We start from the raw sequence: 27,502 nt of genomic DNA on the forward strand, positions 1-27,502 counted from the left end.
AGATTACTGTCACACTCAAGGAAGGATCTAGTCTTCATCTGGCCCCTAAAGCCAATTTAAAGAGTCCCAGTCTAGAAGGACCTTAAATAAGACCCAGGCCCAGCTTCTCATAGATTCTTCATTCATAAAATGAGAACTATAGCTTGAGCCTACTCATCTCTCAGGATAGGTATTTCTGCATGGGACAAGCTCTGGCCCAAAGAGAAGGGATATGAGATAAGAAAAGGAGTGAACCCTGGGGCAAGATGGTCACTTTCCTGGGCTGAGTCAACACCACCTTCTCTGGATAGCTCCTGATAGGATGGCTGTGGCTACCTGGCAACTCTGGCTTGCCCAGACTGAAACTGTCCAGTATCAAGGCCAAAAAGTATTGGGAAAATGAAATGAATGTTAGGGATTGGATGTATTTGTTCCCAAAGGTTCATGAGCTGGGAGCTTAGTCCCCAGTGTAACAGCATGGAGATCGTGAAACCTCTTAAAGATGGAGCTTGGTAGAGAGTGATTGGGCTGTGACTGCCTTGGGAAGGGATTCATACAGGTCTTGTGAGTAGGTTAGTTCCTGGGAGCCTATCTTATCTAAATGATCTCAGTCCTCACAGACCTAGAACTCTAACAGTTTGGCCTAGATTGCCCTTAATTACCCATGGCTCCTGAGTGCCACTCTATAAACAAAGAAAGTATCCTGTTGAAGTGCCCTGGAGTCATTTTGCCCTAGGCAGCCCCAGAGATGTCCCCCCCAGAGGTCCCAGGCACAATGGCAGCCTCCACCCCCACCCTGTAACACACACACACACACACACACACACACACACACACACACGCACGCACGCACGCACGCACAGAAAGGTCTTGGGGGAGGCAGAGGCTCACCTTGATGCTCATCCAGCTTCCCCATGGTCTCGATCTGCTCCACCAGGTCATTGGAGCTCCACTGGCTCATTCCAATAAGGATGGCGCTCTTACCTTCAGCCACCTCCTCTGAGGGAAGGGGAGAGATGGATATTAGCAGACAGGGTTGGGTAGCTGGTGTCTGAGGGGGTACTCATTTCACCCATAAGTTGAAACAGACTTGATCATTTTCTTTTGCAGTGATAGAGATGGAACCCGGGGCCTTGCACATGGCAGACAAGTGCTCTACCACTAAGCTTCATCCTCCACCCAAGACTTTGACTGCTGAAAGTATCTTCATCTACAGGACTAAACTATTGAGGAATTTTTCATTGCAACCATGCCTTGATGCTGTGACTCACCAGGGTCCTATGTGCTATAGCAAAAGAAAGTGACAACGAGGCAGTCATCCACTCCTAGAATGGAGACTAGCATTTCTTGGAAAGAAAGGACCAAAAACTCATGATTTGCCCATAATTTTTCTTCAGGAATGTGACTGGATTTCTATGAACCTCCACTTTCCCATCAGTAAAATGAGACAGGCAATGTCCAACTCACAGGGTCCTGGGGAGGATCAGATGAGGTGAAGGGTTTCAGAGTCTTGGTGCACAGAGGAGACCCAGAGATAAGAGCCACTGTGCTCATTTCATCTCCTGACAAGTCACTCACAAGCAGGGCTTAGGCTGCCTGGGAGTGGAGGGCTGCTGGTGCAGCTCTGAGGTAAAGGTGAGGAAAGCCTTCTGGTTCTAAGCTGTATGAACTGTTTGGAGACCTTAGCTTCCATCTCAACTACGGGAACCTTTTAATGTCTCCATTCACTGCTCAACTCCCCTCAGCCCTATCTCTGTCCTTAATGATCATTCTAGGAAGAATCAGTGGGGCATGTCCCCGTCCACACCATACACAAGCCTCTGGGTTGTGGCCCATGTGACACAATCCCTCATCATGGGAAGGAACATTTGTCTAAGAGCACACCCGTGGGAACAGACACGCTTCTTACTGCCAGCGCCCACCCCAAGATGAGCCCTTGTGGTGAAGAGCTTTGTGCCTCCCTTCACATTACAGACAGCAAGGATGTTGAGAAGAATCCCCAGGTTCAGGATAATGAAGAATAAAAGCTGATATCTGCCTCTCTGTCAGAAGGTTTCTCTAGCAACCTGCATAGTGGACTGAAAGGTTTGGGGAGCTGTCCAGCATTCCGACTCACACTGGCACTCAGTAATCCAGATCTCATGTCTGAAAACGCCTCCTGCCTTATTGTGTTATTTACTTGATTGGTTTAACAGTCCTTATGAGGCTTTTACTAGTGATGTGATTTACAAATATTAACTCATAAGCTAAACGTGGTGGTGCATGTCTGCAATCCTAGCACTCAGAAGGTGAAGGCAGGAGATCAGAAGTTCAAGGCAGCTTTGGTTACATAGTGAATTCAAGCCTAGTCCAGACTTCATAAAACCCTCTCTCAAACCACATCAAGCAAAAACAAAAAGAAAACTAATTAAATTCTCATAAAAATGGGACTAATAATGGGGCTAGAAATGGCTTTGTCAATAACATCCTGCTACACAAGCATGAAGACATGAGTTCAGATTACCAGAACCTACAAAAAAAAATGACATCACATGCCTGCAAGCCCAGAGCTGGAAGTTGTAGGACAGAGAGACAGGTGGATCCTGAAGCTTCTTGACCAAAAAGCCTTGCCAAACCAAGTTTCAGACAAAAAGCACCCGACATCAACCTCTGGTTTCCACATGAGCACACACATGAGCAAACCCACAGTAATGAGTATATGCATCCTACAAACACCACACAACATCTCACACACACAACAAGAAACAATGATTGCTATATTTTGTAGACAAGAATACTGAAAAAAACAGAAGTTGAATAATCCATGCTCAAGATTTCTGCCTAGCACCCAGATTCAAAATCAGATATACTGGGAACTAGCCTACACTCAGTTATCCCTAAGCCTACCATTGTGGCATATATCTAAAATCCCAGCACTTGGGAAGCTGTGGTAGGAGGATCATAAGTTTTGGACCAACCTAGGCTATGTAGTGAGAATCTATCTCACAAAAAAATGGGTAAAGAAAGTCCTACCCTGACTTTCTACCCTCTCAATACTCTGTCCTGGACATCCTGTATCGGCTGGCTCCACACACCTGGACAGCTTCCTCAGCCAGGTGTGTTCTTTCTGGTGACAAGTTCACACCTGTAAGTGGCATCTAATACTGGGCAGAGCTCTAGCCAACTTCTGGTGTCAATTGTAAAAAGCTATGAGCTTTGTTTTTGCACACACACACAAACACACACACACACACACACACACACACACACACACACACACACACACACACTGGTCCTTCTGTCTTCTTGTCCCTCAAACAGCAATAAAGCTGGTAGCTTTCCAACTCTTCTAGCAAGCTGCCACAGGGACAAACACTATAATAAACGGGAAAGAATTACACAAGCTAAAACACTGTAAATATATAAGGTGGCATTATCCTTGAGGCAGCAGGACCACAAAGCCAGGCACAGTGGCGCATGCCTTAATTCTGTCTCTTGGTTCAATTGGTTACCCAAGCGAGCAAGTGTTCCTTTGCCCATTTCAACAACCATACTACAGCAAATAGACTCCTAAGCACATGATGTGTGTGTGTAGGATGCTTCCTCTGTCCCACAGGAAACCAGTGATGTGAAGGACACCGCCATAAAGTACTATGATGTGGGAAGACCAGAGAATGGGATGCCAGGTCCAGTGCCAGGTAGGTGCTTAATTCATGCTAATTAGTGACTCCTCCAGCGCAGGAGATTCCACCCCAGGGGTATATGTGAGGCTGTCAGTGCCTTCTGGGTCTGAAAGGGCTCCCTAGCTCTGAGCATGCCACTTCGGTGTAACTTTCTGTTCCTTTCTGTCTCTCTCTCCCTGGTTCTCCATATGGCTCAACTCCCTTTGTTTTTGGTCTCTTGTCTTGTTTTCAGTCAAACTTCTTTCTTTCACAAACTCATCATGCTCCCTCCTGCCTGGGCTCTTTGGGGGTTCTCTTGCCATGAGCCTGTACCTTCCATGGTCCTTGAACTTGGCTGTGCTCTCTCAAGCCTCCCTCACTGTCTCTCCCTTGCTCTACCACACCCCAGTATCTGTCCCCCCTCCCCTGCCTCTGGGTCTCTCCTTTTCTCTGAGTGGAAGACACTCCTTAATCTCTCTCATGTCTTTGGAGTTCCATTCCTTCTGCAGGATCTTGCTTCCTCCTACTTAGAGTCCCCACTCTGTATGCAAGGCTTTCCTGCCCTTTGCCCCCTCCTCTTCCGGATCACTGGCTGTCTTATGTACACTCCGCCGCGTTCGCCCCTCTCTCCCTCCTGCTCCCTTTCTCAAATCTCCTCTGGTTGTTCCCTCTCCCTGTCACTCTGCCCTGCTCTCCCTCTCACTTGCCCGCCCCTCCAAACTGCTTTGTCTGCTTCGTCTCTTGCCTTTCCCTCCCTCTGGAACTCTGATTGTCCCTACTCTCCACATTCAGCCTTCAGATATTCACTCTGGAAACAATGGGCTTTGTCCCCTACAGGGCCCAGAGAGAAAACACACACACACACACACACACACACACACACACACACACACACACACACACACACACACACACGCTGAAGGGAGCAGAGAGGGGAGAGAATGCATAGTATGCAAAATGGCTCTGTTCAGAGTGTTTCCGAACAGAGGTGCTACAAGGTCCATCTCCAATCTCCTTCTACCTGCTTTCCTGGTAAAGCTGCCTCCCCACAGAACCCACAGAACCCCAGAGGAAATGTCTAGATGACTGTTCTGAGTATTGAGTGTTTGTTCCTTTGTAGGTTAATTCCCATACCCACGTAGCCTCTGGTGCAGACATGACTGTGGCATCAACGGCACATCGTGGAGCTCCAATCCCTCCCCATGCTAAGCTCCATGCTGAGCCTCACTCACCATCAGTACAACTCTGACCTTAACTAGCATGGCTCTGGCCCTGGCTCTGCCCCTGATCAAAGTCTGGGAGTGCCCTGAAAGCCCAGCCTCCAGAGCTATCAGAAAGCCTTTCTTCCTTCCCAGAGCTCAGGGACTGTCCTGAGCCTTCAGCTGATGGAACGGAGGACTTGTCGCTTCTCTAGTTGGTTGTCCAATATCACCCATATCAGGTCCATTAAATCAGTCTCAGGACCTGGATGCTTGTTGCTTGGGCCTCACCTCCTCCTTGCACTAACACGGACCTCGTCTCCTGGACTTCTCCATGTTCTACTCATTCTCCCTCACCTTGATGATGGTTCCCACTCTTCCTGTTATACTAATACATGAGGGAAACCTTGGCGTATGAATTCCATGGCAGGTGAGGGTGACTGAGGTGAGGGGACGGACATGCCAGGCAGACAGAGCTTAGTGAGAAGTTTATTAGACAGGGAAGGGGGGAAGGAAAGAGAAAAAGAGGTAAAGAGACACAGAGACAGAGAGAGGACAGAAGAGAAGAGGGAGACGGGAAAAGTCCTGTCTGCCCCCAGGGGAACATCGGGAAAGGGGTAAGTGGGCAGGAGTCTGTCTTTTAAAGGGGCCCTTTGCACCTGTGTGGAGACTACTAGTCACAGAACCCTGGGCTGACCAGGGTACTGCCTGAGTGCATTCTGCCAGGTGACAGGGGCAGGCCAGCGTAATGCCTGAATCCTTACCCTACCCATCCCCAGAAACGTCAAGGCAGCGTCATTGCCCTTCCTCCCTCCAGTCCCCTAACAAGGGATTAGGGCAGGGCCTTAGAGACCCCCGTGGTTTGAATCTATAATAGTTCCTCTCTCTAACAATCACCACTCTACTCACTCTCCATCCATGGACTAAATGCCTACATCCCTATTGTCTTCTCAAGGAAAACTCCAGCCAGTGATTTGAGACATGCCTGAGCTCAGACAGCAGCCAGTCAGTGGCACTACCATGATCAAGACCTGGGCCCTCAGAGCCCAGGTCTTCTTCTCCCTCTTGTCCCAACTTAGAGTCTCTGGGAGTCCATGTGCTCACAGCCAAAGTCTAACCAAGGAGGAAAAGACCTGCCCTGAGCTGCCCTGAGCTATGATGGTCTTGCCTTAGAGTCTTCTGTAAAATGTGATTATTAACCCAGCACCATCTTCTCCTAGTTGCTATGTAAGGCAAGGGACTACAACTATGAATGGACAATGCTGCCCAACATCCAGTTCTACAGCCTCCAGCCTTAAATGAAGCAGAGATGGGGACTAACCTAACCCTGAGTACCAAGAAAAACAGAATAGAGGTGAATAAGAGACAAAAGGTTGGCGTCCTGTGAGAGGGAGGTTGTCTCTTTGCTTTGTTCTTGATTAGACTTCCCAGCACCAGCATACCTAAATATAATCAGGCTCCAGATTTCCCCAGTCACTGGCCCTGTAAAAGCCATGCCCAGCTTGTTCATACATATTCATGGAAGGAGGGGTGGGTACTTAGATGCCAGAGAGGAGGCCCAAAAGGAACAGGTACTTCACATCTGGATATCATGGGTCACAAGAATAGTAATCCCTAACAGTTTTTACTTTGATCTTGATTCCTTTCAACTTTCATTAGTTTTTATTGTTTAAATTTAAATCTCCTAATAAAAATTTGGGAGAAATGAATTAATTAATTAAATGAAACAGATAATGTGATGTTTTGACAACTTTAAGTACTGCAAGGCAGTAATTGCGAACTCGTCACAGCCAGTTTTCTCCTGCTATTTCCACCCTCCTTCCCACTCGGAGAGACCATTGATCTGCTCCTGTCCCTCCAGGCTGCTTGGCATTTTCTAGATTTTTTTTTAGTCAGGGCAGTCACACAGTGTGCTTTGCTTCGGCTGGACTTGCCTTCTGTCAGGGTGACTTATCCTGATGTTGTCCACACTGCTGCATTCCTTTCTTCTAGACCAGACCCTGTTTATCCATTCGCTCACTGGTTCTCATTTGGAATGTTTTCAGATTGGGACTAGCATAAATTAAACTGGCGTAACATTCCCCTTAGAAGTAGAAGGGGTTAGGACAGGATGAAGCCCAGGCCCTTGTGCATGCTGGGATACTCCACATTAAGATACATCCCCCACCCCTCTTTAGTAACTGCCATCAATTTTCTGAAATTGTCCATTTCCTCCAAGAATAGTTTAAAAGAACAAAGCTTCCACATTTCAGCCAGTTATTTTAATAATGGTATCATTACAGTTTTAAATTTTTTGTTATATTTATATTTGTTCATTTTGTGTGCATATGGAGAGGTACTCTTGTACCACAGAACACGTGTGGAGGTCAGAGGGCAGCTCTCAGGAGATGGTTCTCAGACTCAGGTCAGCAGGCTTGCAACAAGCACCTTTACCTACTGAGCCACCTCACCGACCATCTTCACAGGCTTGGGGTTTTTTTAATGTGTGCATGTATACACAACCTCAGCATCATCCTCAAGAACACAGTCCACTTCCTTGAGACAGAGCCTCTCGCTGGTTTGGTGCTCATCGATTAGACTAGACTGGATGACCAGTGAACTCTGAGGACTCTCTTGTGGGCCTCCGCAGTTCTGGGATCACAACAATGCCTGGTGTCTTCATGTAAGTGGATTGCTGGGGATTGAACTCAGGTCCTTGTACTTGCAAGGCAAACACTTTACCAGCTGAGCCACCCTTGCTGTCCTTTCTGCAGTTTTGATTTGCCGTTCCTTGATGGCTGATGGTACTGAGCAATTCTTCATGTGTTCATTTGCCATTCAAACACCCTTTGCAATGAAATGTGTATTGCTTTGCGTTGCTTTTATAGCAGTTCTCAATGTATTTTATTTGTTTGTGCATTGTCTTCTCCCTTTTCACCTGTTATCTAAGCCATAGCTCCATGAGGACTGGAATGGAGTCTGTCTTCAACCTCTACACTGAGGGTGGGACCTAACACTGGTTGAACATATACTCAAAAAATGCCCGTGAAGGAAGAGATAAATGAAGTAGAATTCTACCTCCTGCTCTGCTACAGTCTGTAGCCCTTAATAAGTCCCCTTCCTCAGTTTCTCACCTTGTAAAATGGGATGGGACTGTGAAGATGGCTTAGCTGTAAAGTGTTGCTGTGTGAGTAACTTGGTTTGATCTCTAACACTCCTGATGTCTGAGTAATTTGCAATCCCAGAGCTGGGGAGATGGAAACAAGTGGATCTCTGGAACTCTTTGACTAGCCTGGCTAGTCTAATTGGCATTCCTCAGGCCAATGAAAGGTCCTGTCTCCAAAATCAAGGTGGATGGCACCTGAAGAATGACACTTGAGGTTGACTTCAATTGTCTGCACACAAACACATACACACAAAAAGCATATCACATATACAAACATGTTGCTCGCACACACACACACACACACACACATAAAAGATCTTGAGAGGCATCCCAGCTCTTATATGATCTGGGTTTGGGGCCACACCCTGAGGAAGAATCTAGACTCCCAGGGGATAGAGGGTAGAAAAGAAGGAGAAGACAGACAAAGGGAGGGAAGGACAAAGAGATAAGCCATGGACACAGGGGAGTATATGGGAAGGTCAAGTTCACTGAGATTGGGGAGGGGAGACAGACACAACCTAGGGCAGCTGAGAGAGACATTGGTCCCAGGATGGGGCCGGAAATACCCTCAGCTGCTCACAGGCAGACAGGTCAGCAGGCCCAAGACAGATCTGACCTGGTGTTACCCACAGATGCTTGCCTCCTGCAGCACGCCATCATAGCAGCTAGGGACACACAGCCTTGATGAACTGCAGAAATATTGAAACGAAACTCTTCTGCGTATCAAAATATTGAAGCTGTGTTGTCACACTGTGGGCTAGTTGCTATGGAGAAACACAGCCCTGGCAGCCACTCCAATCAGACACCAAGGGAAGATGGGAAATGAGCCCCCAACAGGCTGGTTTAGGGACAGCACTGGGGAGAGGTTTCCCTGCCCAGAGCCAAGGACACGGAAGCCTTGAGTGGGGACAGCCCTGGCATCCAGTCAGGCTTCCCTGGAAATCCCATGAACCCCAATATTTGGGAAATGTTCTACAACTGGGGATATACAGAGCTAATAGGGGAAACTGAGAGCTCCCCCCCCCAGGAAGGAAAAAGGCATTCCTGAAGACAAATCAGGTTCTTTTTTTTTTTTTTTTTTTTTTTTGGTTTTTCGAGACAGGGTTTCTCTGCATTGTTTTGGAGCCTGTCCTGGAACTCAATCGGTAGACCAGGTTTGGTCTCGAACTCACAGAGATCCACCTGTCTCTGCCTCCCAAGTGCTGGGATTAAAGGCGTGCGCCACCACCACCCGGCCAAAGTCAGGTTCTTGATCAGACCAGTCCCCGTTGTCATGTTCTAGGTCTAGATGCTGTCTAGCACCATCTGTCTATCTTCAAGATTATGTTTACTAGGCATTTCAAATTAGCCCCATGCCAAATAAATCAACACCCTAGCCCTGGTGATGTCACGGGGCGGGGCTAACAAGGCTAGAAGGCACCGGGACCCTCTTCAGCTGGGATCAGGCTATCCGGGATTTTCACCACTTGCACCAGCCTGGCTCAGCATAGCTACCCTCTCTTCTCTCCTAATGCTGGATTGACTCACCTCCTGCCCCTGCATCTGCCTGGTACAATCACACCTTGACTCCTGTTTTCTCTCTACCTGAAATGCCACTCTTTGGGTCCCTCTGGGTGCCATGTGGATGCCCACTATCTGATGAGGATCCTCATCTCCGTGAGACCTGTCGTAGAAGCCACATATATACTGTAGGCATCCAGGACCAGTCTCATCTATCGCTCCTTTTCCCCTGGTGTACCATTTCCAACCACCACTACCACATGGGCATCCCTTCAGAGCCCAAAACATTCTTCAGTCTTTCCTACTCTCTTTCTTCTCACCTGACAAGCTCCTACTTCCTGGCTCTGCAGAAGGATATCCTGCCCATATCAAAGCCGGTGCCCTGACTACATTCTCCCTCATGTGGCTGCTACTTGATGATGTTACACCCACCAGTGACCTTTGGATCATCTTGTGATGTTTGCCTCTCGAGCTAGACTATATGGTTATGAGGGCATCAAGAAAACCCACTGTATTCCATGGTATCCTAACCACCTCTCATACATTAGGAGCTTTAAAAACATTTCGAGTCCCGCCAATTGTCTGAGCATGGGGTGTGAAACTGCAAGTGTGGGTGGAGAAGGTGCTAGGCCTCAGCAGGGATCCACTTTCTAGGACTTCTCGAAAGATCACCCAACTGGTGGTGTGGAAACGGAGCTCACTTACCTCTAGCATCAAAGAATTCATCATCTGAACTCTCCACTGAATCACTGAGGACATTCCTGAGGTGCCAGGGGGCACCGCCACCCGGGGAAGGGCCACCTACCAAAGAGAGCATGTATGTTAGTCAAGACAGAGAGTGTCCCAACATGGCGGGGCCAGTCCCAGGCCCCTCTGACAAAGGTCAGCTATATCCCCCATGTCTGAGTTCTCCCCTCTGTAGCCTCAGATCACACCAATCCTTCTCACCACAGTGTCTTCATTAAAGTCCAAAAGCTCTCTCTGAGGAAGCTCCACGGGGAAAGAGTTAGGGGCAGCTGAGAGACTTAGCAAGGAGACCAAGGATTGGGTCAGCAGAAGCTGAGCTGTGGTAATAAATTATCTCAGCTGTTAATAGGAACAGTGATTCACTTCCACACACATGGGTCAGATACGGATCTTTTCCTCACGCTCGCTCCAAGGGGCCACCACCTTATGATGTCACCATCTCAAAATGAGATGTCAAGGTTCAGTGAAGCAAGGAGACACAGAAAATCCTGCCCAGTTTTAAACTCTGCTGCCCAGAAATGGCATGCTCTGTTCACATTTCACTGGCCAAAGACACATGGGAAGACCAGGAATCCAGTTGACCACCAAAGAAGTCAGCCACATACAACACATGCAGGCCATGACAGGACTCAGCAGGGCACACATCCAAGTGAAGAGGGGCATGATGACGTGTCCTGTCTCTGCCATTAGCAATCTGAAAAGCCATTCCCTTTCCATCCCAGCCTCAGACTCCCCCTGAAGACAATCGCTCTCCAGCTGACTGGATAAGAAATTATGTATTCAGTGCCTGAGTTTCAGGAGACTCAGAAATGACAGCAGCTACTAATAGTCTCCTCAGAAAGCAGCATGCAGGGCTAAGGGCCCTCCAGGGCAGGGAGGGAACATGGACATTGAGACTTGTCCCTCTGCCCATCTTGCTTCCTGCCCTGGGGCCAAAGGGAAGTAAGGCATGAAGACAGCTGGCACCTTCCCTCATTCTCTATTCAGCACTTTGGGGTTCCCATGGGACCAGCATGCACACGACACCCTCTCCGAGGCGTGTGAGATGCAAGAGATTGCAGGTAGACTGCAATCTGGTTTTAGAATGAAAACCATGGAAGTGATAGATGAAAGTCAACCTGGTAATTGTCCTGGGGAAGTTCCTAAAGACAGAGGTGTAAATTGTTCTTCATAGTATTCCAGTGATACCTATATTGCAGGAGAAACCCCAGTGTTCATCTGCAGGAGAAGAGCTACACACATCCAAATACAGTCATATGGGATGCCCAGCAACTGTTGAAAGGATGAAGTCGTGCTTTAGGCGCTGACATGGAAAGACGCCCATGGAGGATAGTTACGAGAAATACATAAGAAAGTTCCAGAACATTCTTTTGACCCATTTTTAAAATTACATACACCTGCATACTAAGGGATCTGTGTAGCATGTTGGTGAAGGGCTCAGGCCTGAGTTCAAGTTCAGGTCTTGCCTTTTAGAAGCTGCATGATGTCAAGAGAGTTGCCTCTCCTCTCTGTCTTGGTTTCCTCATCTATATTGTGGGACTAGACCATGCCAGCCTTATGAGCTTTTTGCAAAGATTAAACAAAATGCATTGAAAAGCTTAGCATCATGCCTTGCAAAGATCAAGTGTTTGGAACAGTAATTATTACATAAATATACTTCCAGAGGTGTTAAAATGTTTGGGAGGACACATGCCAAAATGCCATTTATAAACATTTATCTCTATGGAGTGGAATTTGATAAGAGAAGACAGAGGAAGCCCAGCTTTAATACTGCATGTGTAATTTTATATAATTATCAAGATTTTTTTCTCCTTTTACCAGGTCTAAGAGGCACCTTCCCCACACTAGCATCTTTGGAACTGGGTGTTGACTTAGTTGATGTACATCATGAGCTAAATAGAATCATTCATTCCTTCTCCTCAATGATATGCAAATTAAGGTTGCATCCTGCAGTCTGTGCTTGTTCAATAAAAAAAACAGTAAAAATCATCATGTGCGTGGGGTACGTCTTCCCTGGGGCAGAGGCTTTGTCCATCAGACTCTTATGCCCTGTCCCCACAGTGACTTAGAGGCTAATACCAACAATGTTCCTGCCTCGGCTTTCCCATCTGTATGATGAGAAATGTGATTAAGGCTTCCCCCTGGGGCAAAAATGCAACCCTGAATCTAGAGGAGTCCATCTGGCACACAGTTGGCATGGAAAACCGTGAGAGGTGGACCCCTCCCCAGCCTCAGGGAGGGAGCACCTTACAACGCAATCTGTTGAGAACCCACCACAGTCCCAGCTCACCCCACCAACCTGTGGGATGCTGGCACTGTTCCCCCACCCTGCTCATGAACAGTTTCTAGTGAGGTCAGCCCTCCTTCCCTGCCCAGCACAAACTCCCAGACACATACCCAGGTTATGCTCTATGGTTTGCAGCCAAGAGACAGAACACTCTGAAACACAAAAGGGCAGAGGTCACAGGAAGCACCAATGTGGGATCCCCGTTAGACTCAAAGTCATATCTGCCCCTACACTTCCGATGGAGCCCTTCGAAACGTCAGTAGAACGGGCACCTGGTTTCCCACCCTTAAGCTCTGGATTTACTGAAAGGAGGTCTGAATATAGGTGTACCATTAAAAATAGTGGTCGGGAAGTAGTGGTGCACACCTTTAATCCCACTGCTTGGGAGGCAGAGGCAGGAGGATCTCAAGGCTAGCCTGGTCCACAGATCGAGTTCCAGGACAGCCAGGGCTATACAGAGAAACCCTGTCTCAGAAAAAAAATCATCTAAAATTTGTCCCAAACTTACATTAACTTAATACAGTTCTCTCAAGAAACAAATGTTAGTTATTAAAATTATCATATAGCCTATATGAACACATGCTATAAATTGATACATAAACATCCCTTACTATCCAAGTCTATTTTATTCCAAAGAAGTAAGAGCTTGCTTGGGTGGTTAAAAAAAAGAAAAACAAAGTGTTGTCACTGGGCAATGGTAGCACACGCCTTTGATCCCAGCACTCGGGAGGCAGAGGCAGGCAGATCTCTGTGAGCTCAAGGCCAGCCTGGTCTACAAAGTGAGCTCCAAGACAGCCAGGACTGTTACACAGAGAAACCCTGCCTCAAAAACAAAAACAAAAAAAAAAAAGGAAAGAAAGAAAACAAGGAGAGTAATCACGAATACGTCAAAATGCACAACTGAAAATAAACCCAAAGAAACAATTTGAACACAGTGGATGGCGAAGGAACGATCAGAGAGAAGAGAAGAGCTGCTATGAGCTGCAGGAGAAGGGAGCAGCCAGGCTGGTTCACATGTAAAACTAGCATGTGTTACCAAGTGCTTCTCCTGAGCAAGGCTGGGTTACAGACCCATGCATGCTCCTGTCTTCTCCAGGCAGTGACGGCACTGTTAGAAACACTGTGGAAGGAAGAGGCTGAAAGGGACAGTCAAAGTTTGGAGCACCTTTCCCCACTGGGGTGACTTGTTCTTTAGGTGATCCCAGTGGCCTTTCAGCACTGGTGTTTATTAAAGGCATGCGCCATCACTGCCTGGCACCCTCCTTGCTTTCAAGCTGCATGCCTACGTTCTTTTAACTTATACTGTAAGTTTGTTTAAAGAAGACAAGAGGTCTTCTCTCCCATTGGGCAGAGTCTGCACAAAACAACCTCTATAAAGGTAACAGGGGACCCCTCCTATATATAAATGTACTGGCTGGTTTTATGTGTCAACTTGACACAAGCTAAGGCATCAGAGAGGAAGGAATCTCAGTTGAGGAAATGCCTCCATGGGATCTAGCTCTAAGGCACTTTCTCAATTGGTGACCAATGGGGGAGGGCCCAGCCCATGGTGGGAGGTGCCATCCCTGGGCTGGGGAGCCTATGCTCTATAAGAAATCAGGCTGAGCAAGCCAGGGGAAACAAGCCACCTCTCCATGGCTTCTGCATCAGCTCCTCTTTCCAGGTCCCTGCCCTGTTCCCATCCTGACTTCCATTGGTGATGAACAGCAATATGGAAGTGTAAGCTGAATTAACCTTTTCCTCCCCAACTTGCTTTTGTGGTCATGGTGTTTCATCATAGCAATTGAAATCCTAAGGAAGATATATACCTAATATAAAAAAGAACTTTGTACAGGTGTGATGGCAAAACTTTAATCCCAGTACTCAGTAGGCAGAGGCAGACAGATCTCTGTCAGTTCTGAGCCAGCTGAGTGTACATAGCGAGCTCCAGGACAGCCAGCACTACATAGTAATATCCTATCTTTAAAAAATAAATAAATAAAAATACACCTAAAAGAATAGTGGTATTTTTTCCAAGTAGTCTCCCCCTCAGACAGCCTCCTATGCTCTTTTCCTTCTTTGAAATATAATCTTTGCCATTTGCTAAAATCAGCATATAGAAGGTTCTGCCAATATATAGGAAGGTCTGCCCACCGACTGTCCTCTCACATCCAGGAGCCAGTTGCTTCTTTTTAACATATATATTTTACATTTATTTGTCTCCCTCCCTCTCCCCCTCCCTCTCCCTCTCCCCCTCCCCTTCCCCCCTCTCTCTCTGTGTATGCATTTGCCACAACTTTCTGTTCAACTGTGTGGGGTCCAGGATCAAATGCAAGTTGTCAGGCTTTGGTGGCAATTGACTTTACCTGCTGAGACATCTTGCTGGCCCTGACAGTATATATTCCTTGAGGGATGTGAGCTCCCAACCCTCCACTCTGCCTTCCTAGGATTCTTCCTACATTACAAGCAATCAGTTGCCAGGAGCAGGTAAAAGTTCTGCACAGAAGTTGGAGCGTGGGTTTTTGAGTGACATGACCTTGCATTCACTTACTTCTCCGTGATTCAAAGCAGATTAAGCTCTCCTGGCATCAGTTTTTCTCATCTCTAAAATGGACACCATGAGCCTTACTTCATTGTTATAAGATTTCAATTACACTCAACCACCAGAGTTTCCAGCCCACCCGTCTGAAGGGAGATTTTTGTCATCCATAGAACCAACGCTCAAGGCAGGGAAAGAATACCCAAGAAAATTATAGTTGCTGCCAGTGGCTCCTTCAGGCTTATGTCTTCCAAGGCTCAGCTGTCTCTGCCTGAGGACCACAACTGCCTAAAACCTAAAATCAGCAACAAGAAAAGACACCCTAAACCCCACCTATAGAGAAACTACTGTGGCACCACAGTCCCAGGCTGGGCCTGCAGGAGGGGGGCTGTTAGAGCCATCCCCAGTCTGCCTCCAGACCATCAGCCCCCTACCTCAGTCCCAGTGTGGTCTCCAAGAACTTGTGACAAGGTCTGGGTTTCTCCTACATGAATAAAGCCAGACATCAACTCAGATCACTGGCTCCATCTCAGGCCCCACATCTATATCAGACAGAAAGGCAGACACAGTCAGACAGGAGCCTTCTGCTGTGTTCTACAGACCTCAGGTCAGCCCTGCCTGAAGGCAGAGTGCCCTCTTTGAGGAGTCACTATCCTGTACTTAGGAGCCCTGGCTAGGGGGGAAGCCACCCCACTGAAAGGAGGCAGAAGTATAGGCCAATGCTTCCTGGGCCAAACCTTAGGACAGATGGTGCCTGGGGGGAGGGGGCCACAGAGAGGAACTGGAACCTTTGGAGCACTGGCTCGGGACACAGCCCTGCTCTGTCTTGCAGAGAGCAGAGAACAAGGAGCTTGGTCCTTGGGCCAGATTCTATATATGCAGTCTCTGTCCAGGCAGGGTCACATGGGGGTGGGCCACATCCCAAGAAGATACCTAGTGCTCTTTCTTGGGGAGGAGACCCATGCTGAGCCTCAAGGAAGAAATGAGCATCACTGACAAGACAGAGACAGAACAGGGCCAGGAAAAGGTATGGCCACAGTGGCAACCATTTCCAGGCAAAGATGACATAGAAATCCCCCCCACCCCCAGTTAGTAACTCAGTATGTCAGAGTAAGGGAAGGACCATGGACATTTGCTGGGAGCCATAACTCTGAGGTATCCATATAGCATACATGACTCCTAGAACCAGATAAAGCAAGTACCTCTGAGCATGGCCTGGATCGCACAGCCCTGGGCCTGTCTATACCCATACCTGCCTGCCTGGCAGTGACTGTTGCGCCACTGCATCTGAAACTGTCCTGGTGGCACGGATACACTGGAACACTGGTGACAGCAGAGAAGGTAACAGAGAGGTAAGGTTACAGCCCTTAGCTACCCATCACCATGCACACACAGGCAAGTGAGCTCTACAAGCTCTGGCCATCAGTGTGACTGAAATGATCAAGTCTGGGACACACGCACACACACACACACAGACACACACACAGACACACACACACACACACACACACACGCACACACGCACATCACTGATCCTCATGACAGCCCTGGGGCCTCAAAGTCAGGAGGCAGCATGTGGAGTATGGCACTTTACGGAACCTGAGGGAGACTCCAGACAGTGACTGAACCCAAAGAAGCTGCCTCCTTACCACTGCTTCTGCTGCCATCTCCTCCTCCTCCTCCTCCTCCTCCTCCTCCTCCTCCTCCTCCTCCTCCTCCTCCTCCTCCTTTTCCTCTTCTTTCTCTGATACCTTTATCCTCCCTCCAGGGAACCTGCCCACTTCCATTGGCCTCATTCCCAGCTTAGATATTTATCAATTACTTTGTGCCTCAGTTTCTCCTCTGTAAAACAGTGATTATGGTCATACTTATGTCACAAGTAATGAAGAGGGTAAATGAATGAGTATTTGAGAAAGGTTCAGCATAGTACCCAGTCTCTATTGCTGCTAAGATGACTCAGTGGATAAAGGCACTTACTGTACAAGCCTGATGACCCTTGTTTGATCCCCAGAATCTACACAGCAGAATGAGAGAACCAGTGCCTGCAAGTCGACCTCTGATGCTAAACATGCCTGTCTGTCTGTCTGTCTGTCTGTCTGTCTGTCTGTCTCTCTCTCTCTCTCTCTCTCTCTCTCTCTCACACACACACACACACACACGTGCATGACAAAGTGGGAAAAAAACAAGTAAAGAAATGTGTTAAATGGAATAAGAAGCCGTGATTATCCAAGGCTTTTCTATTGCGTATTTCTTAAGTGGAAATATCTAAGAGCAGGCCACTCTCCTGGGGCCCCTAGGATGGGAGCTGCTCCTCTCCTCTCCTCTCCTCTCCCCTCCCCTCCCCTCCCCTCCCCTCCCCTCCTCTCCTCTCTCCTCTCCTCTCCTCTCTTGTCCTCTCCTCTCCTCTCCTGTCCTCTCCTCTCCTCTCCTGTCCTGTCCTCTCCTCTCCTCTCCCCTCCCCTCCCCTCCCCTCCCCTCCTCTTCTCTCCTCCCCTCACTCCACTCTCTCTCTCTCAGCCTATCCTCCAACCATCTGGCCCCAGCCACACTAGCCACTGGGAACTTTCCATGCTTCTCCCTCTTCCTCCAGGCTTCGGTGGGTCCTCTGGTCTCCAGCCCATTCCTGCTAGAAGGGGAGGCACTTCCCTGCTCCCAGGCCACACTGGTTCCTGATTCCTCACTAGTGTCCCACCACAGTCAATGTCTGCATCCCTGCCATCCTGCCTCTCTGGACCATGGGCTTCCCTAGAGGAGACACCTGGCAGGAACCCTTTCCAGGCCCATAGCCTCTCCCTGCACAGGGCTGTGTGGTAAAAGTTCTCTTGGGGTTCAGCATGGAACAGCACACACAGGAGGCACCTCAGGAAGGTTGATCTCTGGAGAGTACATCCCAAAGTGTGCCCTCAAGTCCCCTTTGTAGGTCAAGGTGAGAATGGGAACCAGACAGTCCAGGGCCAATCAACTCATACCTGGCCTTCAAGGGGCTGTGCGGCCACCCAGGGAGGGATGAGAGGCCAGGAGAAGCTGCTTCCAGAAAAAGGCATTACTGAAGGAAACCAGTGCTGGTCGGGGGTTGGTTGCTATAGAAACAGTCCTAACTATCTCCTAAAATGCTAGATGTGCCACTGATGAGCTGTGTGCTGATCTCTTTCAAGGGACTATCAGGAACCCCAAAGGTGCTGTCTGCTATGGTACCCAGCTTCAGGAGCCAGCATCCTGAAGGACCCTGGAGGAGAGATCAGCTTTCAGGACAACCAAGTAGATCTAGTCCATGGGGTGTACACCCAAGGACTGAGGCTGAGCCTTCTGGATGCAGAATCATCCTAACTCCTGGAGTCCATAAATCATCCATGGCCTAAACCTTAACCTCAACCATATCCTAAACCTTGGGTTCAGTCATTAACACAGACCAGCCTCAAACTAGAACCTGAGTCTGACCACAGGACTACGCTTAACCCAGTCACATGACAAGTGACAAACATAGGCACAGAAGGAGCCCAGTCATGGCCACACATGGCACCCTGTCTAGACCCAGGACCACATCAAATAATTTGCAGGCATATTCAACCTGTGGCCTTCAGCTCACATGTGACTAGCAGCTGAGGTCTATAACAAAACTGTAAATTTATTTAATGTATTAGGAGATTTTTATTTTGTAACTCCATTGCACAGAGCTCAAGCATTACCTCTGTAACCTGTTGCTTTCCCAAGTGCAGGCATATACCTGCAGGGAGAAGTTCATTGGGGAGGGAGGGTAGGTACAATGCAGGGACTAGAACCTTGGTCTCCGTGCCTAGTCCAGTTGGGCAAACCAGTTGCTTTGGGAAAGATGTACTTTTGAAGACCTGCTGGTGTCTTATAAACATGCCACTTAAATACCCCTTAATTACCTTACTTAGGAGATAATGAGGGATTAATAGCTTTGGCTATCTATTGTACTTTCATTTGCTCTGCCAATTAGCCTCTCAACAGTTCTGAATTCTTCAGAACAATTTCCCCAAGGCCCAGATGTGCCCCCTCCATGTCCCACCAGCTCTTGCTCCCTAAGGCAGAAGCTGTCTCCTCTGCCCCATAGGAAACTCTCCATAGGACCTGCCACTACGCCACATGTGGAAGAACATGGGACAGTCTGGAATGTTGAGGCAGAGGATGGTACTCCCCTTAATCATCCCAGGATCCCTTTGTTGGAACCAGAGAATAAGAATTTGATCTATGAATCAAGCCAGTGGATAAGGAAACCAGAGCAGAGCCAGAGAATCCACAGAGGATGCCACGTTTCTGCAAGAACCACCACCTCAGTGAGAGAGCTGGCTTTTGGAAAGGGCATCAAAGGCTGCCATCATCAGGAAGCAAACATCAGGAAGGAACAGCTCCCTGCCACACCCCAACAACGGTCAGTGTGATCCCATAAGGACACCCTATTCCACCTGCAACTCCCAGACTGCAAGAATGGGCTTCAAGGTGATCTCTGCCCTCGGGCCCCACCATTTGGTGCCAAATCACAGTGCCAGGAATTGCTAGTGAGCCAGCGAAGCCCCGGAGGCAGGCCGGATAATTCTGTCTTCGCTGCCCCAAATTATACTACACAAGAAGGAAACAAAACACAGCAAAGATAAACACATTCCCCACACCAGGCCCTAATAGGAGGCTCAAAATAGCTATGCTGCTAGGGGTGACTCCAGAATTGCTTAGTTCAGACCAGACTCATGAAGGGAAGCCACAGCAGAGCCGAAGGGAATTCTGATCCAGGAGGATGGCACTTGGGAACAATCTGAAACAATTCAGAAAAGGTCAAATGTGTGACCAATGTATGCATGAAGTCAGGCCCCTAGACCGTGCTCAGAGTCTTCCAGCTACCAGCCCACCTTGAGCTCACGGTCCCAAAGTCTGCAAACCCAAATCTGTCCCTGAGGATGGCAGGAGGGCAGTGACGTACTCTGCAAATACCCAGATCCGAACAAACACAGCGTCAGCAACAGCCGGCTCAGAAGAGGCCTCTCCATCCACCAGAACTCAGTGCCCCTCCCAGACGGAGCCCAGTGTGTTTCTATTTCTGATTTCAACCCTTGTTTGGCATCCCCAGCCAACAGACGGACTACTTCTCCTCCCTCCAGAATAATGGGTCATAGGGAGGTGGCACACCTCCTCTTTGGCCTCGCCTGCCCCAACACACCTAGCCACAGCTTGACACCAGGAGACCCCCATCAGCCTCCCACACCCAGCTGCATAGGCCAACCTCTCACTCCCTGGTGCCCCCAAGTGAATCTATACTGTGACCCACTGACAGCCTCACCATGCTACCAAACACACCTCAGTCAGCCCCAAAGTGAAAGCTGATTGTTATACTGGCTCAAAGCCTGGCCCCATCTGGGGTATGCTGGAAGAAGCAGGTCAGCTGACTAGGTCCCCTGCAGGGACCAGGCTCTTTCCCAGAGCCAAGACAAGCAGGAAGACCCTGTCACCCTACACACATTTGTACCCCCTTTGGGGGGCTGTGGCCACACAGCTGTACAGGCCTCCGCAGGCACACGTGGGACCTTGGAGGTGGCATTTACCTCCGGAGTGACTCACTACGGCTCCCATTCCTTGGAAAAGGGGGTGCAATTTAGCATTTTCTTTCTCTTTAGAAAACAAGAATTTTAAAAGAGAACGAGTAGAGAGATTTGAGGGAGTGGGTGGGGAGCTCAGATCTCATTTGATTTCCAAACTTATTTGCTATGCATTCTCTCCTACCCCTCCCACCCCCAAACCTCTTCCTAGGGGGGCTCTGGCCACCCTCTTCCATGGGGCTTGATGACAGGCTAGAGTCAGAGACCCCCTAGAAGGCTAAGGCTGTAAAACCTTGAATCCTCAGGATCCTCAACTCTCAACTCCCCCAAATTCCATCCACATGAGATGAGGTCCTTTACTAGAGCAGTAAAGATGGACAGACCCCAGGGAGAGGGTGGGCAGAAAAGAAAGGGACTTCCAGCCCCTCCTGAACCCACACTCTTCCTCCCCATTCATTTTTTTTTTTACAGATGCAAAAGCTGAGGCTCAGAGGGGGCTGTTCAAGGTCAACCCATGCCAGCCAGGTTAGACAATATAATGTTGGAAGCAGAATGGAAGTGTCCTATTTGTCTGCCTCCAAGCCCACGGCTGGGTCTAGAGCCAGATGCTCAACGTGTCTGAGGTTCAGTTCCTCCATATACAGAACAGGAACAACATTGTGATTGTATGTGTGTTCATTCCCCCATTCATAGCCCTCCTAACCCCCAACCCCACTTCTGCAAAGAGGTGCTATCTGGTCATCAGAAGGGAAATAATGCTAAGAGATTCCATAAAAAGGAGTCAGATGCAAACCCTTCCTGGTTCCTGCAAGCCTAGCATCTCAGAGCATCCCTGGGAAGTGGCTGATTCTTTCTCAGAAACCTCCAATTCCCAAAGTCTTGGTTTCTGGAGTTTACATGCCTGCCCTTGATTCAGAGAAGGGCCCTTTGCCCCCTCTGGACTCTGCCTCCCATCTTAAATTTTTAAATTAGATTTATTTATCTTATTTTATGCATAAGTGTTTGGCTCACATTATGTGCATTTGTGTGCATGTATGCATGTACCATGTGCATGCTTGGTGCCCACAGAGGTTAGAAGAGGACATCAGATCCTCTGGAACTGGAGTTATAGATGGTAGTAAACCCCCATGTGGGTACTGGGAATTGAACTTGGGTCCATTTTGAGAGCAACAAGTGCTTTTAACCATTGAGCCATCTCTTTCCACCCCCCACCTTATGAATTTTTAACAGGCAGACTAGAAGCCTCCAAACTCCTTGCTAGGAACTACCACAGTTTGCTACGATGTACCCTACTCACCAGCTGCAGACACAGCCCCAGAGCAATAGGGAGTGCAAACCTGTCTTTAGTATGTCTCCCAATGCTATACCCCAGCACAGGGGCCTCCAGTGGGAGTGAGGAGCTCCAGGTCCAGGGTCACATGCTGAAAGCAGAGCCTCTGTTTAGGCTGCACATTTTTGCTCATATAATAACACCACACCAGGATTAAGAGGTTGTGAAGGGCCCGGCGGTGGTGGCGCACAGCTTTAATCCCAGCACTCGGGAGGCAGAGGCAGGTGGATCTCTGTGAGTTCAAGGCCAGGCTGGACCGACAGCCTTGAAAACAATACAGAGGAACCCTGTCTCGGAAAAAAAAAAAAAAAAAAAAAAAAGAGGTTGTGAAGGGTCTCAAACTGGGGCCTGTGCGACAAGTGATTTTACAGAGACTACATTCCATATAAGAGCCTAAGAGCTGCCTGACTGCAGCAAGTCCAGGAAGGCTTCCTGGAGACAGAGTTTGAGGAATTCCTGGAGTCTGACATTGCAAGGGGATGCAGTCCCCTTGCACAAGTGATGTCCTTCCCAAGATACACAGGGATATTATCCTGGCGCCCAAGGCCTGGTTGCTTCTCAGATGTGCCTCAGTTCTCCTGCCATCTTCCCAAAGTGCAAGCCCAGACCTGGTTCCTCCCCCAGACGTGTTTCCTCTCCTGGTCCACTTCCCTGGTCCCTTCCAGAGGTGTGAGAGCGCAAACATGACCATCTAGAGTACTCATGTCAGCTATTCCTTTTCCTGTGACCTTGGAGCACACACCTAGGCCTCGACGTCCCCTTCTTAATCAAGGCTTTGAACCTGAGTATCTACAAATAGCGCACGCGCGCGCGCGCGTGCTCGCAGCCCCCGTCCCACGCGCACCCAGCCCTCACATGACAGATTGGTCTTTCAGTGCCCCCCCCCCGCCAGCCCCTTCTCTTAAGAGCAGAGGCTGCCACCTAGAAATGGCATAAACTGGTTCGTCTAGCCTAGAATGCCTGCCCAGCCCTGTGGTATGGGCTCTGGGCTCTACAAACATTCCTGCCCTTTTCCTTCAGCTTCACACACTCAATTGGCTACCTGCTGTGTTTCTGTACAGCCTAAGGTCACAGGCCTCCCATTTGCATTAGCCTGGGGATAGACGGACCCTGCTGGCCCACTGGAATAAAGGAGGTGGGGGAGCAAGGCTCACGGGAAGGGAGGGGCAGAACTGCTGGCAGGAGGCAGAGCAAGCCCTTCCCAACAGAGGCAGCTCCCATGCTGGCAGCCCTCCAGTCTCCAGAGCCCTCACAGAGTCCAAACACACAAGGCTTACCACCTCGTTGCTGCCCCGTCCACCCCTCCCCCGCCCGGTGCTCTCTGGAGTTCCTGCCGACTTCTGCAACAAGCTTCTAGGAACCCGGTACCCCAGTCAGTGAGGTTTCTCTGTAGTAGCCCCTGTACACTGCTGTTTTCCCCTTTATCCAGCCTCCCAGCCTTTACTCAGTTTCTGCAGAACCAGCAAGCCTGACCCTTGCCACGATCCTGTCCAAACTCTGCTAGCCTTGAAGAGCCAGCTAAAGAATCCAGCCTTCACTGTTCAAATCTGCTGCCTCCTCTGGCCCATGGGTGGCTCTGTACAGCAAATTGTCATTTCCTTTATAGACTCCAAGTCCTCTCCTCCTCCCCACCCCAATCACGGGTTTTCATCCTGTCTTTTTGTCCATGGAGCAAGACCAAGGAGTGTTCTTCCTTTCCAAGTATTGGGGATGGCCAACTATAATGATTCCTATGTGGCTGAGGTTGCTCCAGAGGTTAGAAACGGGGCATAATCAAGCTGGATCCACTCTCTGCAAATTAAGCTCATCCTTTCTGGGATCTGCTTGCATTTTCTCTTGTACCTGGATTCTCCCAGCTACAGGAAAGTCCTTGAACTGTTTTCCAGCACTCCTGGCACAGCTGGCACTGCATGGCTGGCTGCTCAGCACAGGCTGGGCACTGTACAGCTCCAGCACTGCCATCCACCCTGATGTGATGGCTGGGAGTCAGGGACCACAACAACCCCAGGACCCAAATCCCACCTCTTCCTCAGCAGCTGGACTCCTGGCCAGTTTTCGGAGGAAACCCCACACAAATCAGAAAGCAGACCCTCCCCTCATAGGCAGGATTTCCCACATCCTCTACACCAGGCCTACAACCTCCCTTTATTCTGGTCTCACCTCTCAGAGTGAAGGCTTGACCCTTCTGCCTTTTGGTCTGTGGGTGGTACCCTCCTGTGTTTCCTTTCCTTGGGCCTCAGTTTCCTCAGCTATGGACAGAAGGACTTGGCTCCCCCTGCTCTAAAGCCTAAATGTGGTTGGTGGGAGAGACTAGACTTCCCTCTACACTGTGCATTTTGAAGTCACCAGGTTTAGGAAGCTGAAGAAGAGAAGGGATGTTAGTAAGCTGCCAAAGTTGCCTGGAAGAGCTGAGAAGGGACAAGTAGTCAGATCTGGCCAGAGGTCATCTGCAGAGCTCCTTGGGGTGGCAGCTGAGTACGGGATAGAGGCACTGGACAGCGGGTGACAGAGGAGGGAAGTCTGGCTCACCCTGAGGGAAAGGACTGAATGTAAAACCACAAAGTTGTAGAGAGCTCCTGGCAATTTCTTCACCCTTCACCAGGTACTCCTCCCCATGGACCTCAGTCAGGCACCAAAGGGCCCACAAGCCACTGCAGAGGACCTGGGGCTGCCCTCCCAGAATAGGGGTGGGTGGTGGTAGAAAGATTCCTTAGCATCCAGGCAACTTGCTCTTGAATCCAGGCTCTGCCCAGCCCCTCCCAGCCACCTTGAGGAAGCTATTTGCTTCCAAAGGTTTTAAAAAGGGAGTGCCATCCTACCTCTCAGGATCATGTGGCAGTAAAGGGCTTTAGCACATTTCCTTGGTGCACAGTACAAGAAGGGATTGCTCGAACTGCGGCTGTTACTGTGGTGGCCGGGCAAGAGGCTGAATCCAGGCATCCAGACCCGTGCACACATGAGCACATGCGAAGTGGGCAGCAGACAGAAACCCTTGCCCTCCCTTTGTGAAGAGTGGGGGGGGGCAAGGCAGGAGAAAGAAGGGAGCAGAGAGCCTTTTCCAGCCTCCTGGTCTCATCTCACCGTGCCTCCCTCAGAAGGACGGGGAGGGAAGTGGGAAAGGGGGTGTTTACATGCGTTTGGTTCTTGCTGTCTCACACAACCAGCCTCTCCCTGACAAGACTCCTCTGTAATAGCAGGGAGTATAATCTCAGGCACCTGAGTCACTAGGCCAGTGCAAGTCCCAGGATTGGGACCTTTCCCGGGTTACAGGGAGCTCACTGGCACTCACATCTAGAGTGTAGACAGATGGCCATGTTCATTCCATCTTTACCATGCCTTATGGGTGGAGAAGTGGCATTCACACCAGGCCCCACTGGGATGGCATGGCACCTGCCAACGTCACAGGCTGGGTGTGAGTTCATGGCAGATTCTCACACACCAGCTCCCAAGCTCAGGTTTGCTGAGACCAGCCCTGCTTGTGGGTGGCCGGCCCTATGAACACAGACTTTCCTCAACTTGGCCTCCCAGGGTATGGTGGGGGCCCAGGATGCAGACTGGGGAATGGGGGGTCCAATCTGGTCTCCTCCGGGTCCCAGCCAACTCAGGGCCTGGCACCAGAGCAGATGCTGGTGAATGAATGCCTGGCTGGATGAATGAAGGAATGACTAACACCCACTCCCTGAGATCCTTGGGCTATAGCACTGAGCTTGCGGGAGAGCAGAGCCCATGGGACCCCAGCAGAGGCCCCGCCTGCTTAGCCTGGCACCTAGGCTCTGCCTCCGGGTCGGGTGGGGGGCGGGGCGGCTCCGCAGCCGAGGAGTACCCCTCCTGCGGCCGGACCAGGAATCCCGGTCTCCAGACCCAGCTAGCAGCCGGGGCGGGGGGCAAGGGGGGCGGCTGTCGCAGCCAGGATATAGAGTGACAGGACAAGGGGGCGCGTCCTGGCTTGCGTGGCGGGGGGTAGGATGTATCAGCAGCCACGGGACATTCCCTTTGGGTCCCGGTGCCAGGGTCTACTCCCGGGCCTCCCTGAGGGCAGCGACAGCTCCCAACTGCCAGACTGGACATGGGAGCCGCAGACCTGATCCTCTGCTGCTGGGCGAGCTGGATGCCGCGTCCTGCGAGGTGACTGGGGGCGCGGGAAGGGCGCGGGGCGCGCAGAAACCCCATGTACAAGCCTGGGGGATCTGGTCCGGTAGCGGCGGTACCTGTGCCTCCGCCCACCTAGCGAGGGGCTCACCTGGGCCGCGGGATCCCTCCCGCCACCCGCCGAGCGCCCTGCGCTGCGCTCACCTGAGCCGCCCGCCTTGGCCATGTCCCAGGCAGCGGGCTCTGCTGCGCTGCCGGCGCTGCTCGCTCCCGGCCGGGCCCCGGCACCTCCGGCCGGAGCGGACTCTCCGTGCGCGCCGCGCCCCGCGCCCCCGCCCCGCTTGCTCGGCCGCCGCCACCGCAGCCGCCGCCGCCTCGCCTCTCCCTCCCGCTCCCTTAAAGGCGCCGAGCGGCGGCCGCGCCGCCCCCCCTCCGCGCCGCCGGGGAGGGACTGACGACGGAAGGCGCCCGACACCGCCCCCGCGGGCCCGCACCCCCGCCCAAGCCGCGCGGCCACCGCAGCGCGCGGGGAGGCGCAACCCACGGGCCAGGGCCACCGAGACCCCGACCCGAGGCGAGCCGCCGACGTAGACAGAACAGGGTTCAGAGACCCTGAAAGCTGAACAGGGAACAGGGATGGAGACACGGTCTACGAGCCTGGGGCGCAGTGACCCTGAGACACTGAGCCAGAAAGAGACACTCCTACGGTAGAAACACCCTTGGGAGAGAGAAATTCAAGGAAATAGGAGCTGGCTAGAGCTAGTGAGAGGGACAGGGCGACAGGGCGAGAGGAAAAAAAAAAAAAAAAAAAAACAAGACTCAAGAGACGGGAAAACCTAAAACGAAGTCTTGCAGAGATGACAGTGGGGACTTCTCCATCAGCTTCTGGGGTGCAGGGTGCTTGTACCTTCTCTAGCCTCAGTAGAAATGGATTTTGTCCTTTAATACTAAAGGACCCTTAAACCTGCAAATCTCACCAGGCTGAGCAGGGTTTATGGGGAACCTCGCAAGAAGCAGTATTCCTTAACACTTTCTTCGTGGAAGTGCAGACATTCTAGTTAATAGGCCTCCGGAGACACTGAATTTGTGGTTTCTGCCCAATGCAGTCCGGGGATCCATAGAAGATGGCCAGTCATTTTAGATGGGGTCTAGAAGGTAGCTTACAGGAGAGAATAGTCCTCTCCCCCTGTCAGTCCTAGGCCACTTCTGTACCCCAGAGGATGTGGAACCAGCCTTCTGCCTGACATCCTGATGCTGGACAGGGTGAGGGATAGGCTCTTCAGAGCACTGTTGGGCTTCTCCTGAACCCTGCTTTTCTCCTACAGTCTGCAGCCAGGGAGTCATCCTGTGCACCAGATAGTTCCACCCGTGAGCCAACCCGGACTTTACTCTAATGTCATAGCACTGCCCCATGGAAACAGAGCACACAAAGGAGCCTCCATGGACATTTAGTCCATCATGCACACACCCACTCCTGTTAATCAGCCTGTCTACTCCCTCTTATTTCTATCCAAAAGC

General features: G+C 50.2%; 1 protein-coding gene across 2 annotated transcripts in view; it reads right to left on the minus strand.

Annotated features, from left to right (window-relative positions):
* The window catches only part of Pitpnm3 (PITPNM family member 3), a 90,584-nt gene extending 64,247 nt beyond the window's left edge, over positions 1 to 26,337 (minus strand). For both annotated transcript variants that reach the window (XM_040749065.1, XM_040749064.1), the window contains exons 1-3: positions 26,189 to 26,337; positions 10,170 to 10,265; positions 871 to 978 (exon numbers count right to left, since the gene is read on the minus strand). In XM_040749065.1, coding sequence (XP_040604999.1) covers positions 871 to 978; positions 10,170 to 10,265; positions 26,189 to 26,210 — 226 coding nt within the window. In that variant the 5' untranslated portion in view covers positions 26,211 to 26,337. The remainder of the gene's footprint in view (positions 1 to 870; positions 979 to 10,169; positions 10,266 to 26,188) is intronic.
* Positions 26,338 to 27,502: the final 1,165 nt, after the last annotated feature.

The sequence above is a fragment of the Mesocricetus auratus genome, unplaced genomic scaffold (assembly GCF_017639785.1).
Source record: "Mesocricetus auratus isolate SY011 unplaced genomic scaffold, BCM_Maur_2.0 Super-Scaffold_100007, whole genome shotgun sequence".
NCBI classification, from domain to species: domain Eukaryota; kingdom Metazoa; phylum Chordata; class Mammalia; order Rodentia; family Cricetidae; genus Mesocricetus; species Mesocricetus auratus.